At 38.4% G+C, this 19,031-nt stretch overlaps 1 protein-coding gene across 1 annotated transcript in view; it reads left to right on the forward strand.

Moving 5' to 3' along the window:
* Positions 1-19,031, forward strand: part of Dscam3 (Down syndrome cell adhesion molecule 3) — a 295,926-nt gene that overhangs the window by 262,933 nt on the left and 13,962 nt on the right. The window contains exons 7-15 of the mRNA XM_012286811.2: positions 9,706-9,852; positions 10,884-11,024; positions 12,701-12,891; positions 13,816-14,056; positions 15,044-15,197; positions 15,260-15,411; positions 15,934-16,203; positions 17,533-17,678; positions 17,972-18,407. Coding sequence (XP_012142201.2) covers positions 9,706-9,852; positions 10,884-11,024; positions 12,701-12,891; positions 13,816-14,056; positions 15,044-15,197; positions 15,260-15,411; positions 15,934-16,203; positions 17,533-17,678; positions 17,972-18,407 — 1,878 coding nt within the window. The remainder of the gene's footprint in view (positions 1-9,705; positions 9,853-10,883; positions 11,025-12,700; positions 12,892-13,815; positions 14,057-15,043; positions 15,198-15,259; positions 15,412-15,933; positions 16,204-17,532; positions 17,679-17,971; positions 18,408-19,031) is intronic.

Here is a 19,031-nt window from a genome sequence, read left to right on the forward strand (position 1 = left end):
CGCAAAAATTCACCCTTCCACATTCTAAACCCCCAAGTCCCTAAAATTGAAAAACCTTTAAAATCTTCCTCCCAAATTTGGCCAACCAATCACCCTCCCGTAATTCGCCTAATCCAAATTTTCAAACGATCCTTCTTCGGCCTTCCCTATCGCAACCCCTCGCGTTTTGTCCCCGCAGAAAAACCTCGACCGCCCTTAACGCTTTTTCATGTCGAAAAATAACGCGAAACCTTCTCCCGGTGTATGTAAAAACGCGTCGAAGAGGTCGCAATTTATTCAGTCGACAACAAGGTTACGCGATGCATTTCGTTGCCATAAAAGAAGAGGCGCGAACCGGCATCCATCTAGAGCGCAGGTACGCTTTAACGGCTTGCCTCGGATCGTCCTGTACACGCTCAGGCATTCATGTCCCATACATATTTATGTTGGTCTGCTGCACGTAACAGGTACACACCACCCCCTCTTATGTGCACACACGTGTATATACATATGTGATTATATGAAATACGCACGTATACATATAGGGTGGCCGATGAAATATTCCATAAATTTTACGCCTATGTAGTGGGTTCAGTGGGTCATCAGTAGGTCGTCCTCGACAGATTTATGGCGTACCATGGGAGTGAAGTATGGTGTTGGTCGTTTCGTTTCTAACTTTTTATATCACAAATTTTTGTATCTTTGGGGTTGTAAATTTTATACTTCCTACATTTCTCTTGAATCTACGGAGTACTGAAACTTGGATTCGGAGGAAATTGGCAAATTTTCAAATCTTGCGATTTATATTTTACTTTTTATATTCTCAAGGTTTCACTGTTTTAATGTTCTGAATTTGCACATTTCTAGATTATTAAGTTTTGGTGCTTTGAAATATACTACATCCCCAATTCCAGCATCCCTCAATTATTACATCCCTAAGTCCCAACATCCCCAAACCTCTGCGTCCCCAAATCCCTACGTCCCCAAAATTTCATTACTCCCGAATCCCAACGTCCCCAAATCCCTACACTTCCTAATATCCTACATCCCCAAATCCCTACACTTCCTAATATCCTACACCCCCAAATCCCTACGTCCCCAAAATTCCATCACTCCCGAATCCCAACGTCCCCAAATCCCTACACTTCCTAATATCCTACATCCCCGAATCCCTACGTCCCCAAAATTCCATCACTCCCGAATCCCAACGTCCCCAAATCCCTACGTCCCCAAAATTCCATCACTCCCGAATCCCACCGTCCCCAAATCCCTACGTCCCCAAAATTCCATCACTCCCGAATCCCAACGTCCCCAAATCCCTACGTCCCCAAAATTCCATCACTCCCGAATCCCAACGTCACCAAATCCCTACGTCCCCAAAATTCCACCACTCCCGAATCCCAACGTCCCCAAAATTCCATCACTCCCAAATCCCAACGTCCCCAAATCCCTACGTCCCCAAAATTCCACCACTCCCGAATCCCAACGTCCCCAAATCCCTACACTTCCCAATATCCTACATCCCCAATTCCCTAAATTTCTATTCTAACCCCCCGCCCTCCAAACACTAATCCCCATTCCCCAACCTAATCTTCAAGAAATGTCAGAATAAATTTTCTCGACACATCCAGCCTCGACAAAATGTTTCAAATTCGAAGAACGGTACTCTTGACTGTCATAAATGTCAGAAAAGTACGCAGAACGAGGACGTTATCGCATTAACATCCAGTTTGCATCCCTCCCCGACAATTGACGTTTGAATCGCGTCGCGTGAAACTCCATTCTCGGCCCATCTTCTTCGTCATCCGTCAAGCAGCCGCGATATCGGCATACGAAGGTGTATCGTCGAATCGATTCTATCGAGAACGTCTCGCAGGCGTGCGCTCGACGCCTCGAGAGAGCGTCGAACGTGCTAATGACACATCGCGATGAGTTGCCGATATGCTTCGTCGAAGGGCTTCCTGTTCTTGGGTCAGAATTGCGTCGCTGATAACCGACTGCACGTACCGTGTTGATCTTGTCAAAAAATCGTGTACTTTATTTTTCAGATTTTTCTTCTCGAGTTTCACAATGACTGTACATGTATTGATATAATTTAGGGTTGTAGTTTTAGGGTCATATTTGTTAAGGTTTGTCATAAGGTGTCAAGGTTTGTCAAGGACTGTCATAATGGCTATTGGTGGAGTATACCTTACATGGGACATGAAGTACTCAGATGACTAATTGTTGCTATGATGTTAAGTAAATAAATAAAATTAAAATGGTAGACACATTTTGAATTCAATGAACTTTGAGCAGATTACAGGAATTTGATTTAGATGAAAATACGAGTTTGGTTTGTCAGATCTTAACTGTGGAGTGCGTCACGAGTGCGTCGTGATAGAGCTGAAGAACGGTAAAAGTTTGGTAGTGGTAGTTCGGGTAGCTTCGGATACACTCGGACTTCGGGAATTTTAGAGTTTTGATATTTTATTCTCTGGAAGTTTGAAACTTTAAAAATTTATAAGATATAAATATAAAAATTTGAATCTTTACGTGCATCCCGAAAAATTGTGGAATTCGTATATTTTATACTTTGAACATTTTAGTTTCATAAAATCGAAAAGTTCGTAAATTTAGGTCTTAGAAAATTGACCGTCTAACATTTTAAAATTTGTATGTCTAAAACTTAAAAAAATTTGCAATTACATTCGGGTGTGCGAGACTTAAGTATGCATTACCGAAGAGCGCCGAAGAGAACCGAAGACCCCCGATTTATCACTACAGGTTTCTTCACCGAATCTTACTAGTCCACAGATTTTCCACTGCGTTTACAATACGTGTATAGATGCTACACGATGTGCAGGTGTGTCTCGATGCGACACGACGTGTATCTGCACAATGTTACCCGCCTAGTTACGAAACAAACGTATCACGACACGACACGACGCGATGTTCTCCGTAATATCCTGGCCCGCAACAGGCAGACACTCATCGTACACCATGCGTGTGTGTGTACGTGTGTACAGAGTGTCGTGTCATGCGAAAATGAGACGATATCAGGTTGAGAATGAAGAAGATGAACTTTCGTGTACACTTTTGGTGACCTCGAGTAATCGAGTCGGATTTGACGCTTTTAATATTAACGTCGTTGCTGGCAGGGTTGAAAATTGCGTTAGGTAGTATTTTTATTTTTAGTCAATTTTATCAAGTATAAATTGAATTATAAAATATTGGACTTCAAAATTCTTTTTAAATTGGATTATAAAATCCTAGAAGACCATTTGTAGAAATTAAATTAGAAAATTCTAAAAAAACTGTAGTCTTAAAAAATTTAAATGTAACATCATTGAAAATCAAACATCAAAATCTTAAAACATTTAACTTTAAAATTTTAGGAAACTTTAAAAGTCTGAAAAAAGTGGTTTCTAATATTCTGAAAAATCTGACTTACAAATTTTTTTAAATTTAATTATAAAGTCCTAAAAAAATTAAGCTTAAAAATATTAAAAAATTGGACTTCGAAGTCCTAAAATATAAAACCAGACTTTAAAAGTCTGAAAAAATTGGTTTCTAATATCCTAAAAAATTAGACTTAAAAATTTTTTTAAATTGAATTACAAAATCCTAAAAAAATTAAGCTTAAAAATATTTAAAAATTGGATTTCGAAGTCCTAAATTATAAAACCAGACTTTAAAAGTCTGAAAAAATTGGTTTCTAATATCCTAAAAAATTAGACTTAAAAATTTTTTAAAATTGAATTATAAAGTCCTAAAAAAATTAAGCTTAAAAATATTAAAAAATTGGACTTCGAAGTCCTAAAATATAAAACTGTAAGATCTTAAAAAATTGATCGTTAATATCTTCGTTTGAAGTATATTAATCATATCCTTCCAAGGTGTAAAAAAGTTTTCCCTCAGATTTCATGGCAATAATTGATGAGCATACCGACACGATTTGAATACAAATGTTATCATTTGAAGCACGAGCGTAATTTAATAGGATCATGATGTCTCGAGTTCACGGTCAAAGCTCGAAGTTACGAAGTTCCAGAGTTTCACGAGTTTCGTATTGTATCGAGTTCTCGTGAGTTTCGGCTTGTTCTCGCTTCTCATCCCTAATTTGTCTTAATCACCGCGTTAATTGTGACGTTTATGGTAAACTAACCCTCTCAATTTTAACTCTCGCAGATATACACTCTGCTGATGTGCTAATTCTGCTGAATTAGCGTGTACTGAAAGATTTTGTGCTGATTTTTAGGTTTTCAGGTTCTGGATTTTTGGAATTTTGCGGTTTTTGGAATTTTGAGGTTTTGGGAATTTTGGGGTGTTTGGAATTTTGGAGTTTTTGGATTTTTGGGGTTTTTGGAATTTTGGGGTTTTTGGAATTTTGGGTTTTTTGGAATTTTGGGGTTTTTTGAATTTTGGGATTTTTGGAATTTCGGGGTTTTTGGAATTTTGGGATTTTGGGAATTTTGGGGTTTTTGGAATTTTGGGATTTTTGGAATTTCGCAGTTTTGAGAATTTTGGGATTTTGGATTTTTGGGAAATTTTGGGGTTTTTGGAATTTTGGTATTTTTTGAATTTCGGGGTTTTGAGAATTTTGGGATTTTGGATTTTTGAGATTTTGGGTTTTTTGGAATTTTGGTGTTCTTGGATTTTTGGATTTTTGCAAGTTCTTGTTCTCAAATTTCTGCACCCCCAAATTTCTTCATTTCCAAATTTTTACATTCCCAAATTCCTACATTCCCAACTTCTCACATCCCCAAATTCTCACATTCCTAAATTCCCACATCTCCAAATACTCAAATTTCCAAATTTTCAAATTATCATATTCAACTTCCAAGTTCCCAAATTTCCAAACTCTCAAACTCCCCTTCCCAAATATTCCAAATCTTCAAATTCCCCAATTTGCAAACTCCCAAACCTCCAAATCCCCAAATTCCCAAATTTCATCTCAAATCCTATACCCAACCACAGTCCTAATACACCTACGCCATTCCACACGCAATCCCCACGTCAGTCATAAGATTCTCTTTAACTTTCCCCTACTCCTGAAATTCTAATTATACAGTAAATACCTAGCAATTAGACAATCCGTCCAACACAATGAAAATTTCAGTATCGTTCGTTGACCGAAACAGGTTGAATGTTTCAGGCTTTATCCTCAGTCAGTAATTGGAACCTCTTCAGCAGACATGCTAATGTTGACATCTCATTCTCTGGTTAAAGCTAGCTGCCAGTGTCCTGTAGGTTGTAGTTTCACCTGGAAATCTCCCAACAGACGAGCTTCATCGACGCTGTTCGCTTCCAACACGAGTATGTCAGCACACACTCCTGTCGCAACGTCCTCTTCTACGGTTCTTCTCATTTCCGGTACCCCTTTTTACCGGCCACGTTATGATCACAGTTTTATCCCCCTCCGTTCAAACTTGTTCCTTCAGCTTCTTTCAATTCGTTCGTCCAGCATTTTTATTTACGAGCCGAGAGACGCTTTGCAGCGCAATCGTCTTTGCAGTTTTCTTTTGCTCCAACTTCCTGACCCTCCGCCGGATACGGCCAACTTGCCGTTCGCAACTTTCCTCGACGTTCCACGTGGCTATCGGGGGAAACAGGAAGGTAATTTCTTTTAAATGTAACTTGGTTGCTTCTTCTCGTTTACCTGGTCGACGGGAATTCCGCAGAAAAATAAGACGATTCGGCCCTTTTTACCGGGACTCGTTTGCCGGTTGATTCGTTCCCTTTCGGGATAAACATCTCAGGAAAGATGGGATTTGCCGCTCGGTCGGGTCGTTTTGTCTCTTCATCCCTGGTGTTTTGTAAATATTTATTTATCACGGAAGGACTCCCGCAATTTGCATTTTCTTTTGTACATATTTACCGTTGGCTACCGGATATGTACTATCGCTTTTCTCGGTTTATACTCGAACCTATTCGTTTCTGTTGTACTACATTTCGGCTATTTCATTTTTATTTCTTGCACATTTGTACTATTTAATTTTTACTGATTATACGTTTGTGCTATTTCACTTTTACTACTTATTGTGCTATTTCTACTGTTTATCCGTTTAAACAATTTCTACTATTTTGAGGACTTTCACTCGTGACGCGCTTGTGACGCACTCGTGACGCCATCATGACGCACTCGTGACGCCATCGTGACGCACTCTTGACGCATTCATGATGCACACGTGACAGCTATGATAAATTTTATTTGAGTCTTGAACTCGTAACGCAATCATGACGCACTCGTGACGCACTCCTGATGCATTCATGACGCACTCGTGACACAAACATGACGCACTCGTGAGACAATCATGACGCACTCCTGATGCATTCATGACGCACTCGTGAGACAAACATGACGCACTCGTGACACAATCATGACGCAATCATGACGCACTCCTGATGTATTCATGACGCAATCGTGACTCACTTGTGAAGCAATCATGACGCACTCTTGACGCATTCATGATGCACACGTGACAGCTATGATAAATTTTATTTGAATTTTGAACTCGTGACGCAATCATGACGCACTCGTGACGCACTCTTGATGCATTCATGACGCACTCGTGACACAAACATGACGCACTCGTGAGACAATCATGACGCACTCCTGATGCATTCATGACGCACTCGTGAGACAAACATGACGCACTCGTGACACAATCATGACGCAATCATGACGCACTCCTGATGCATTCATGACGCAATCGTGACTCACTTGTGAAGCAATCATGACGCACTCCTAATGCATTCATGACGCATTCGTGACACAATCATGACGCAATCATGACGCACTCCTGATGCATTCATGACGCAATCGTGACTCACTTGTGAAGCAATCATGACGCACTCCTAATGCATTCATGACGCATTCGTGTCATAATCATGACGCAATCATGACGCACTCGTGACGCACTCCTGATGCATTCATGACGCATTCGTGATATGATCATGACGCACTTTTGACGCATTCGTATCGCGTTCATGATGCACACGCGACAGCTATGATCAATTTTACTTGAAGTTTAAATACGCTTCAATTTGGACTACAAGTCCAATTATTTGCATAGTCAATGATTGATACCAAATTGACATAACATTTCAACTTTCTTTGTCTGTTTTAAAATTGTAGCTGTGACTAGTTAATTGTGACTGACACACCTGAAAAATCATAGAAAAGAGTTAATTTAAATTCAATGTACATGTGATGTATAAAGGTAGTGGAGCAGCAGTGGCATCATGAGTCACATTCATAAATCACGTAGCTTTCTGAGTATAAAGTGTTTCTGAACATTCGAACAACACACACGAATGAAAGGCAAAAATCGCGCGAGTTAACCTTGAAGAGTAGATGAAAAGTGTCGATCCGAAAGGGGCATGAAACAGGGTGTCGTCGGCGTTGTTGAGTCTCGCACCCTCGCGCGATCCTCGCAGCAGGACGAAGAGGAGCGAAGAGGAACGGTCTGGCCGGGGTTTATCGATCCCGTTTTTGAAGTTTTTCTTTGGTCGTCGGCTGGTCGCGTCAAACGACTCTCGCCAGCTTTGCTAGCCTTTCTTGCCGACTGCCTGTCTATTCCGTGGAAGACACATTTTCATTTTCTCCAAGGAGCACCGCTCCCTCTCCAGGCCCTCTGTCACGTCATTGTCCCCAGACGAAACACGCGATCCACTCAGCACTTTTGTGCTCTGAAACCGTCCTTTCGCGGCGATTCGCTGCAAAAGGGATTAACGTCCGGATTTTCTGCATCTCCGTCCACTTTGACCCCGTTCCCGACGATTGTCTCAATTTTTAACGCGTACTGCTGTTTCTATTTTCCATGAAACGCAGGTTTTAACCACGATGTTACACCTCGCTTTGATTATTCTTGGACTATTCAGGTCTTCAGTTTTGACAAGTCTTGTAGATATTTCTGCTACAGCTTGTTATATTTATTATAAAATCGACAATGTTCCATTTAGAATATGTCTTATCAAGAAACATATAGACATCACCAAAAAGTATTTCAAATAAAAAATTGTTCCTGAAGGTTGCTCTCCATGTTGTCAATATTTTAGAGTTTTTAATACTTGTTTTTTAATAAGACAAAATCCGACAATTTTCCATATATAATATGTCTTGTCTGGAGACGTATAAACATCGTCAAAAAATATTTCAAATAAAAAATCGTACAATACGAAAGAACATATTCTCGCATATTTAACCTTGCAGTGGCGCTACAAAGTCCTATGAAGATCATGAAATTTTGAAGCACGATCTTCATTCTCATAAATCGATTCAGCACGTAAAATACCGTTTATGTACAAAATAAATAAAGTATACAAAGTATGAGTAGTAAAGCTATAAAGTAAAATATATTTAAAAGTATAAAATGTAGTATAATTATAAATATAATTAAAGTATAAAGTGCATAAAATTCTTTAAACCAAAAAGAAATTAAAAGAAACTAAAAAGAAACCCTTAAAAGAAACTAAAAATTGAAATAAAAAAGCATGGAAGAGCCATAAGGTCGACAGTGAAGTGACCTAACCTCAAAAACTGCAATTCTCGAAGCAATCTTCGTTCAATTTAAAAAAGTAATTATTACAACGTCGTAAACCTTGGCCGTAGAATGGCAAAGAAGAAATAAAAGTGAAGCAGACAGTAACAATCATCATTTGCGGGGGTAATTTCGTTTTAACAGAATACGGAGGTACAGGCAGTAAAATGGCGGTCCGTTTACGACGACTAAACATCGGACAGTTGCCGGTGGAAATCAGTCACGTAGGAAGAATTCCAAATACGTTCCGAATCTTCGGGGCTGCTTTCACGACCACGAAAAGAAGTTTTAGCTAGCTGTCCGACTGTAGGGGTGGTCCAGCGAATCGAACCGGTCCGGATGTCTGGCCATTGGCTCGAGTAAATTGAAAATTTCACGCCTGACGGTTCTACCGGTTCGGGATTTCATCGACAGATGCCGAGGATTTTGCATAACCTTTCGCTCCTGTTGCCTGAATCCCGGCGAAAATATCCGAGGGTATCGCGTTATTTCCGCCAGCGAAATCTGGAAATAACTCGTTTTTGTCTTCGATCAACGCGATACTCTCAGCTACCCTGGAAAAGTAAAGCCGATTTTTATGAGCCGCTCCAACAGAGACGTGTTCGGAAATGAAATGTTACCTATAGATTTCGGATATTTGTTCGCGTATATATTTTATATACGGAAAATGAGGCTTCGACGAGTTTGTGCTTTAAATTCCAAACAGAAAAGAACCTATTTGTACTCACGGTGTCGTTCGACATCACATTTCTCTTGAATTTTATAATTCAAATAAATTGCTTAAATATATTCATTTTTTTATTATTTGTAATGCATGAAAAATGTATTTAACACATACTCCACACTATTTAAATGCATTTTATTGCGAACCTCTTTCTATCTTGTAAATGAAGGGGTTGTTAGGTAAAAGAGATTAAGGAGTGCAAAGGGTTACTTCGCACGAAAATATGTCTCCGATATTTGCAAACAAGGAACAATTTTAATAACCTACTAATTTTTAAGTCCAAAAAGACTGAAGTCTAAAAGAATTAAAAGAAAGTACAATACCAGTATTTGAAATATTACGTATGAAAAGTACAAAACTTGCCTCGAAGCTACAAGTTTTAATATTCGAATCAAACTTCTGAAAGGCTATTTCAAAGTTGTATGAAATGTCTGAAGAGATTCTCATTTACAGTTTCGTTCGGTGGTTTTGTTACAGGAGGAAGATTCGTGGTCACTTCTCAGGGTGATCTTCACATAAGAGCTACCAGACCTGAAGATGGGAGAGCAACGTACTCGTGTTTGACCCTTCATGCGCTGACTGGAGAGAGGAGGAGGAGTGAGCCTGCCACGTTGACAGTAACAGGCACGGTTCTATAATTAAATTTTTTAGCAAGTTCAATAAAAACTTTATTAACATTGGTGTACAATTTTCTATTCACACGAGAAGATTGAAATAATATTAATTTTTTATGTTTCAACAATTTTTGTATCTTTAACAGAGTCAGCCATTTGGCAGTCAAAGTCATCCTTGAACTCTGACAAAGTTGAATAATAATCCAATTATTTTTTTTTATTTGAAAGTGTCTACTTGAGTCTCTCTATTTAATGAGTGGCTACATACTTATTATTAATAATTATATTATTTTATAATATCAAAGGACAAAATTACACAGAGTGTCTCACAATTGGTGTCACTTACTGAAAGAGGGTGTAGCTGGCTGAATTTTTTGATTTTTAATAAATTTTTTCTTTGCAAAAATTGGGTTTGAAGCTTCATAAGAAGTGTCTCACAATTCATGTCTCTCCTTGAAAGAGGTTGTAGCTGACTGAATTTTTTGATTTTGAATAACTTTTTTCTTTACAAAAATAGGGTTAGAAGCTTCATAAAAAATCTCACAAATTATGTCTCTTCCTGAAAAATGTTGTAGCTGACTGAATTTCTTGATTTTGAATAAATTCTTTCTTTGCAAAAATAGGATATGAAGCTTCATAAAAAGTGTCTCACAATTTATGTCTCTCCCTTAAAAATGTTGTAGCTGACTGAATTTCTTAATTTTTAATAAATTTTTTCTTTGCAAAAATAGGATATGAAGCTTCATAAAAAGTGTCTCACAATTTATGTCTCTCCCTGAAAAATGTTGTAGCTGACTAAATTTCTTGATTTTGAATAAATTTTTTCTTTGTAAAAATAGGATATGAAGCTTCATAAAAAGTGTCTCACAATTTATGTCTCTCCTTGAAAGAGGTTGTAGCTGACTGAATTTTTTGATTTTGAATAACTGTTTCTTTGCAAAAATTGGCTTAGAAGCTTCATAATTTTTAACCTTGCGTTTAAGTTACATATAATTGAAAATATCAATAGTGTTGATATGAAATTTGCTTTGAAATTTGCAGAGCCAAGTGGATCAGTGCCACCAAGATTGATGCAAAGATCACAAATAGCCATTTCGGCAGAAAGTGGTTCGGATGTTCATCTCACCTGCTCGGCCCAAGGAAGTCCACCCCCTCAATTTACCTGGTATCGCGATGTTAACGGTTGGTTTAATTAGGGGATTGTTTACCGTTCAGTTCAAATATACCATGCACCACACGCTCCGACGCAAAGTGTTGATTTATGCATTGTTAACACACCGTTCAGCAAACAGGAACGTTGTTATCGATATTGCAGTACTTGTTTTCTGGGTTATGATAGCAGCCCGATTGCAGCTCCATTTTGATCCGAGGATGTACTGATTATCACAATTATCCTATATTTTGAATATATTTAAAAATTTAGTAATATTAAATTATTGAATGATTTGTTTGTCATCAGATTTGCAACAGAAATTAATTTTGTGTCAAGAATATTATTAAAAACTTATCTATCTATTTTCATTGAAAATATCAAATTTATGTAAGTACCATTTTGTGATATTTTTATGTCAGGAAGTTGTATTACCGAAAATTCACAGTTTACAAATTCAACTTTGATTCGTTTACATTTGACTAATGATTGACTGGTCAGCCATTTGGACTACAAATATTGGTGAAACGTATACACCATCAACTTCATGAAACTATAACTCAAACTATAATTTGAGGTACAGTAAGCGTTATTTGAGGACAGTTCCCAATTCCTAAATTCCCATTTCCTAAATTCCCAATTCTCCAAATTCCAAATTCCTAATTCTCCAAATTCCCAAATTCCCAAATCCTCAACTCCCTAATTTCCCAACTCTTTAAATTCCCAAATTCCCAAATCCTCAACTCCCTAATTTCCCAACTCTTTAAATTCCCAAATTCCCAAATCCTCAACTCCCTAATTTCCCAACTCTTTAAATTCCCAAATTCTCAAATTCTCAACTCCCTAATTTCCCAACTCTTTAAATTCCCAAATTCTCAAATTCTGAACTCCCTAATTTCCCAACTCTCTAAATTCCCAAATCCCTAAATTCTCAAATCTCTAAATTTCCAACTCTCTAAATTCCCAAATCCCTAAATCCCCAACTCTCTAAACCCCAATTCTCTAAATTCCCAAATTCCCAATTCCTCAACTCCCTAATTTCCAAAATTCCCAAATCCTCAACTCCCTAATTTCCCAACTCTCTAAATTCCCAAATCCCTAAATTCTCAAGTCTCTAAATTTCCAACTCTCTAAATTCCCAAATCCCTAAATCCCCAACTCTCTAAACCCCAATTCTCTAAATTCCCAAATTTCCAATTCCTCAACTCCATAATTTCCCAAATTCCCAAATTCTCAATTCCCTAATTTCCCACCTCTCTAAATTCCCAAATCCCTAAATTCTCAAGTCTCTAAATTTCCAACTCTCTAAATTCCCAAATCCCTAAATCCCCAACTCTCGAAACCCCAACTCTCTCAATTCCCAATTTCCCAACCCTCTAATTTCCCCCACTTCCACATCTGCAAATTCCCAAACTCCTTAAACCCCACCTTCCACACCTTTATATCAAAAATTTGTATTAAACCTCCCACATCGTCATCAAAATAACCTGTCGACCCGAATATTATCGATATTTACCCAGAGTATAACTTTCAATTTGATATTCGTATCTGCAAATTCGCGATAATTTTACGTCACGAAATTGTATCGGAAGATATTGACGGAACATTTTCGTTGGAAAGCAACGAAAATACCGTAATTTCGATATCCCGTTTTAGCTGTAGGTATAATGGTATCGGGCATCAAGCAGCGGTTAACTCGTTGTTCCAGGCCACTCGATACCGGTGGAGTCGTTCGGTCGAATTCAGCTATGGGGTGATTTGATGCAAATCCGTCGTGTGGACGCCCAGGACGCGGGAAGGTACATTTGTCGAGCTAGCAATCAGGTTGGCGAGCAACGGGCGGAAACACACCTGTCGGTCACGTCAAAACTCAACGCGAGGATACAACCCCGTGTTCAGGTATCATATGCCTCGCTTCCGCAAATATTTCTGCACTTGTATCGGTTCCTAACCGCGCGCTTACGTTAAGGTCGCGGTAACTGATCGCTCGGTAAGTGAACGCTGTTTAGTCGAATTCATTTCGAAGAGCAAAGAATAATGAATCTGAAGAATTGTATAATGAATTAAGAATTGTATATTGAATCTGATGAATCTCATTGACTATCATATTGAAGATGAACGTTTCTTTGTGTAGGATAGTTCGAAACTATCGCGGTAACTGAGCGCGCCCGAACCCGAGCGATCAGTTAACGCAACCTTACTGCGTGGCGCGCAAGTAATGTGATGTATAAACATGCTGTGCTTCGAATTAGATCAGTTAATTGACACAAAATGTATCTGTCACATTGGTGGATTTATAGAACATGGTGACTCTTCAATTATAGAACTTGTAATGTTATGACAGAAATGAAGTGTCAAGACTAAAGTTTCATTACTATCACATCTCATAAAAATGACACGTAATTCATGATTGTATATAAGATTGTATAACTATTGTATATAATACGTCACAACAATAGTGCATTAAACATAAAATCTCAAAACTGCAAAAAAGTTTTTCAAAAAAATAGAGAACCTAACAAAATCGACCAACAATCAAAATTTTACAAAAGCAATAAAATTGACTTTCGAACGCCTACCCAGTTTCAAAATCCCCCAAAAATTGTTCATACATCCACGGTACACAAAGTATCGATCTCCCTAAAAAGTAAAGAAAGAAAAAAAAAAGTAAATGAGTAAATAAAACTGCAACGCGTGTCATTAAACTCGACGACAGCGGTAGCGAGGGTAAAAAGGGAGAGACCTCTCCATGCAGCCGCGTAAATCGCAGCACGGACATTAACTTTCGAGCACGAATCGTTAACCGTTTCCCGGTATTTACAGATCATCAATTCCGGAGAGTCCGCCACTATGAATTGCACGGTGGAGGGTTATCCGGTCGAGAGCGTCGAGTGGTTGCACGATGGTGTGCCGGTATTGACCGCACAGGACACCAGGATCAGATTGCTGGCTCCTCTGGTCCTCGTGATAGGCTCGGTTGGACGAAAGGACAAGGGGATGTATCAGTGCCTCGTTAGAAGCGACAAGGAAAACGCTCAAGCCACTGCGGAATTGAAACTAGGAGGTATACGATCGTATAGTTATACCTCGATATTGCAACCGATACCTGGCTTTTGATTCATGTAGACGTTATCGAGTACAGGACTTGGCAATCAATGTTTGAATGTGTCTGAATTTAGGAATTGTGGGTCTTTTTAAGTTTAGGAAGTACAAAGTTTCAAGTTTTTAAATAGTAAGAGTAAGACTTTTTAATTCCTAAATTTTCAGAAGTTGCAATTTTCAAATTCTTTAAATTCTCAAATGCCTGAAGTTTCAATTCTTTAAATTTCCAAATCCCTAAATTTTCAAGCTTGTAAATCCCCAAGTCTCTAAATTTCCAAATTCCTAAAATTCCAATTCCCCAAATTTCCCAATCCCTAAATTTCCAATTCCTAAATTCCCAAATCCCTAAATTTCCAAGCTTCTAAATCCCCAAATCCCTAAATTTCCAAGCTTCTAAATCCCCAAATCCCTAAATTTCCAAGCTTCTAAATCCCCAAGTCTCTAAATTTCTAAATTCCTAAAATTCCAATTCCCCAAATTCCCAAACCCCTAAATTCCCAACACTCTAAATTCCCAAATCCCTAAATTTCCAAGCTTCTAAATCCCCAAGTCTCTAAATTTCCAAATTCCTAAAATTCCAATTTCCCAAATTTCCCAATTCACAAATTTCCATTTCCTAAATTCCCCAATCCCTAAATTTCCAATTCCTAAATTCCCAACTCTCTAAATTCCCAAATCCCCAAATCTCTAAACCCCCAACCCCCTAAATTCCCAAATTCTCAACTGCCTAATTTCCCAAATTTCCAGGTTCCCTCACAAAATCCCCAAATTCCCAATTTCCCATATCCCCAATTTTCAAACTCCTGTACAAACTCCTCATATACCAACTTCCACATCCCCAAAAACCTTGTAAACCCCCATAGCTACCAAAGTAACCTAAAAAAGTAAAAAAATAACCTAAAAACGTCCACATGAGAAATAATATATCTGTAATATTTCACTGTTTCAGACACAGTACCAGAGTTACAGTACACGTTCATAGAACAAGCCTTACGTCCAGGACCCCCAGTGTCACTGAGATGTTCCGCAACAGGATCACCGCCTCCATCGTTCACGTGGCTGCTAGATGGAGAACCCCTGAGCGAAATCGCGGCTGGACACAGGTGCGCATTTAGATCCCATCGATCAATATTCCGCTACTTAACTGTGAACAATGTCCGAGCAGGTACGCGATAGGACAGTATGTCGATCAGTCCGGGGACGTAATCAGTCACTTGAACATATCATCGGCTGGCGCTGAAGATGGCGGCCTTTATGCCTGTGTCGCTTCCAATACCCTGGCCACTGTCGAGCATAAAGCCAGACTGAACATTTATGGTAATCTCGACGATGTCGTCTTTAATTGAAATTCTACATTTCAACTTTAGTTGAAATTTTATATTTTCGTCTTTAAGTGAAATTTCACATCTTTGTCCTTAAGTTTCATATTTTTGAATGTAGGGCTACCAAATAGAAAGTCCATAGGTCAAGTTACATTTATTATGGTGTTGTGATTGTCACATGTCTAAGGTTTCCTAAAAGAACTTCTCTGTTGAGGATATATGTAACCAATGTGTGATTAGCATCCATAAAATTGTTAATAAGCTTGGACATGTCAAGCCTTACTTTTAAGACGTTAAAGTATAAGTACAAAAAGACCAACCTACGAAAATCTCTACTTTCTAGTTGAATCTCTCAATTCGATCACCTGTCCTCATAACACATAAGCACACCCTCACATAACACCTTTGCATACTAAAATGAAATGTCACAATTAATTAGTTGATCATATGACTCTTCTGTGAATAAAATAACGAAACAGTGGTTTTGAAGATATTTCAGGTCGATTAATAATTCCAGGTCCACCGTATATACGATCGATAGGACCAGTCCGCGCGATTGCTGGTGTCGATACCACCATAGCCTGTCCTTATTCGGGTTATCCTATCACGTCAGTCGAGTGGTCCCGTGGTGGAGTTGAATTGCCCCTTGACATAAGGCATCATGTCGATAGCGAAGGACATCTTACTATCGCCAATGTGGATCCTAACGATGCTGGAACTTACACCTGCATGGTTCGTGCTAGGTCTGGGGAAACGGCTAGCAGGGATATTCGACTTACTGTCAGTAGTAAGTACCTTCGTGGGAAAGTGAAGAGGATAAGGATTCCATTCATTTTGAAGAAACTAGACTCTTTTGGATAAATGTAGAAATGACACTTGAGTTATCCTGTTTAATATATACACTTTTATTTTTGTTAAGCTGTTTTGTATTTTTTAGTTGTGTTAGTTGTGTTAGTTGTGTTAGTTGTGTTAGTTGTGTTAGTTGTGTTAGTTGTTAGTTATTTGTAACTTTGTCATTAAGTTATTTTTTACTATGTATCAACTTGTATTAAGTTATCATTTTGTTTTTAAGTGCTCAATGTAAATTGTATTGTCAAACGATTGTTACTTTATGCTAAGTATTTTATACAGTACTTTTGTTATTTATGTTGAAAAGATTCTATACAAGTTGTATTTAATTATATTTAATCTATATTTTAATTTATGCTGTATTGTTTAAGCTACTCTATTCAGTCATTTTTTACTTTAAGACACTTTAAGATACATTTGTTAAGTCATTTTTTACTTTAAAGTTATATAAATTAATTTATCTTCATTATATAAGTCATTTATTCAGCATGAAACATTTCGTATACCCATATTACATTAAATTGCATGAATTACTTTAAACATTCTACGTTGGCATAATTTACAGTGCCACAAAAATCTTGAATATAATATAGAATTTTATATTATTATACTTGAATTCTATATTACATCTTACATTTTTTAAATTTATAAATAAAGTTAACGATATAAAAGGAAAATGAATTGATATGACACAGAAGTAACACTTTCTGAAAGGTAGGAGAACCGCAAGTACCTCTATGTACATTAAATACATATATACGCGTATACCCGTTTTAACGAGAAACGGCTTTTTGTTTCTCTTTCTTCACGGTCGTCTAGCTTACATTCACAAGAAAGTCACCAGCTAAAAGAAGGGAATTGCACGCCCGGAAAAATTCGTGTAGCGTTAACTTTCAACTTTTTCTCATTTGTCAGGATCCGTCTGGAGTAAGAAAAGTTAGGTCGACTGACGAACACGTGGATGGACATTAATACGTTCTGAGCGGAAATAATTAGCCTATTTTTTCCAGCTCTTAAAGTACATACTTCCTTTTTGCAATTTTGCATTGCAGATCATTCACGATGTATACAAATTTATTTATAGGAATTTTAATTCTTGGTCGGAGAATAATTTGAAAGTTTACTACCTTCTTCATTATTGGTATTGGTTACTTAGTTCAAATTTTTAACTCGAAAGTTCTTAACGAACAACTAACTTATTAACACTTAATAACAAATTTTAGAAGAATAGAAATTTTTAATTAATTATTGGTGAAATTTATTTTAGGTCCGCCAGTTATGAGTCCCTTCAATTTTCCCGCGAACCTGCAGGAAGGAAGCAGAGCCCAGGTCACGTGCAGCGTCACTTCCGGCGACCTTCCGATCTACTTCTCCTGGCTGAAAGACGGAGAGCCGTTGCCTTCGCTTTTACGTGTACGTCCTTGAAGAAGGCACTCAAGCTTTTACCATAATTACCAATCAATTCCTGCCCAAGAGCTGAATTCCTAAAAGGTCAAATTCCCTCCTGAACTTCCAAATATTTATATTCCCAAACTTTTGCAAGTCCGAAATTTTCAAATCGCCAAATTTCCAAATAAACTCCAACAGTTCGCCAACTTAAACTTTCCCCAGTTAAAAAAATGTATAGCACTAAAAACTCTGGGGTAATTAAATTTCCGCGAGCAAACCGCAGAAGCCACAAGCTTATACGCATCCTCTGGTTGCAGATCGAAGAGAGGGTGGCGGAGTTCTTCAGTCTGCTCGTTTTCAAGGAACTATCCTCGAGCCACAGCGGCAAGTACACTTGTGTGGCGACGAACAGCGCGGCCAAAGTGAACCACACGGCCGAACTTTTGGTCAAAGTGCCACCGCAATGGATCTTTGAGCCGCAAGACGTAGCGACCCTTCTCGGCAACCCGTTGAACGTTCATTGCGAGGCGAAGGGGTTCCCGCCACCACGTGTCACATGGCTGCGTGCCAAGGGCAGAAGTTCCAATGACTATCAACCCTTGGTCGACGGCTCCGATGGCAGGCTAACCATATTGCCAAATGGATCTTTATGGACGGCTTCCGCAGGACCCCAGGACGAGGGTCACTATCTCTGCCGGGCTAATAACGGCATTGGATCTGGACTCAGCAAAGTGATCTACGTATCAGTTCATGGTGAACGTTTTTTAGATTAAAATGATCGTTAACCTCTTGCCCTTTGACGACTGTAACTGGTGACATAGGTCACAGCTATAATATGACGCTCATAGCTCTAATATGACACACTCACAGATTTACCATACTCGAATTATAAATACTCTTCAATTTGGATTCAAGTCCAATCATTTGCATAGTCGATTGATACCACATTGACATAAAATATCAGCGTTCTTTGCCTTAATATTATAGCTATGGTTGTTTCTAACGCACCTGACAAATCATAGTACAAGAAGTTAATATTACACTTTAATTATTAATATCACATTTTAACTAGTACTGTTACTTTTAGAAGTTATGACTGACGCATCTAGCAAATAAATTGTGGGGCAAGAGGTTAAAATCCCTCGATAAACGAGCACACATCCTTAACAGTTAGTCAAATTGATTTCGAGACCGGTTGGACAAAGAAACAACGTGCAGTGATCCTGATTAATGCACCCGCAGCTCAGAGCCGTATACGTGTTTTAGTACAACGGAACATTGAGATACGCAGTTCTAAGCTACGGCTGTAACGATCACGGTCGCTGTACGATTTCCTTTGTTTTCGATGGCTCAGAAACCAACTATCGCTTGGCTGCG

Source organism: Megachile rotundata, chromosome 4 (assembly GCF_050947335.1).
Source record: "Megachile rotundata isolate GNS110a chromosome 4, iyMegRotu1, whole genome shotgun sequence".
Classification (NCBI taxonomy): Eukaryota; Metazoa; Arthropoda; class Insecta; order Hymenoptera; family Megachilidae; genus Megachile; species Megachile rotundata.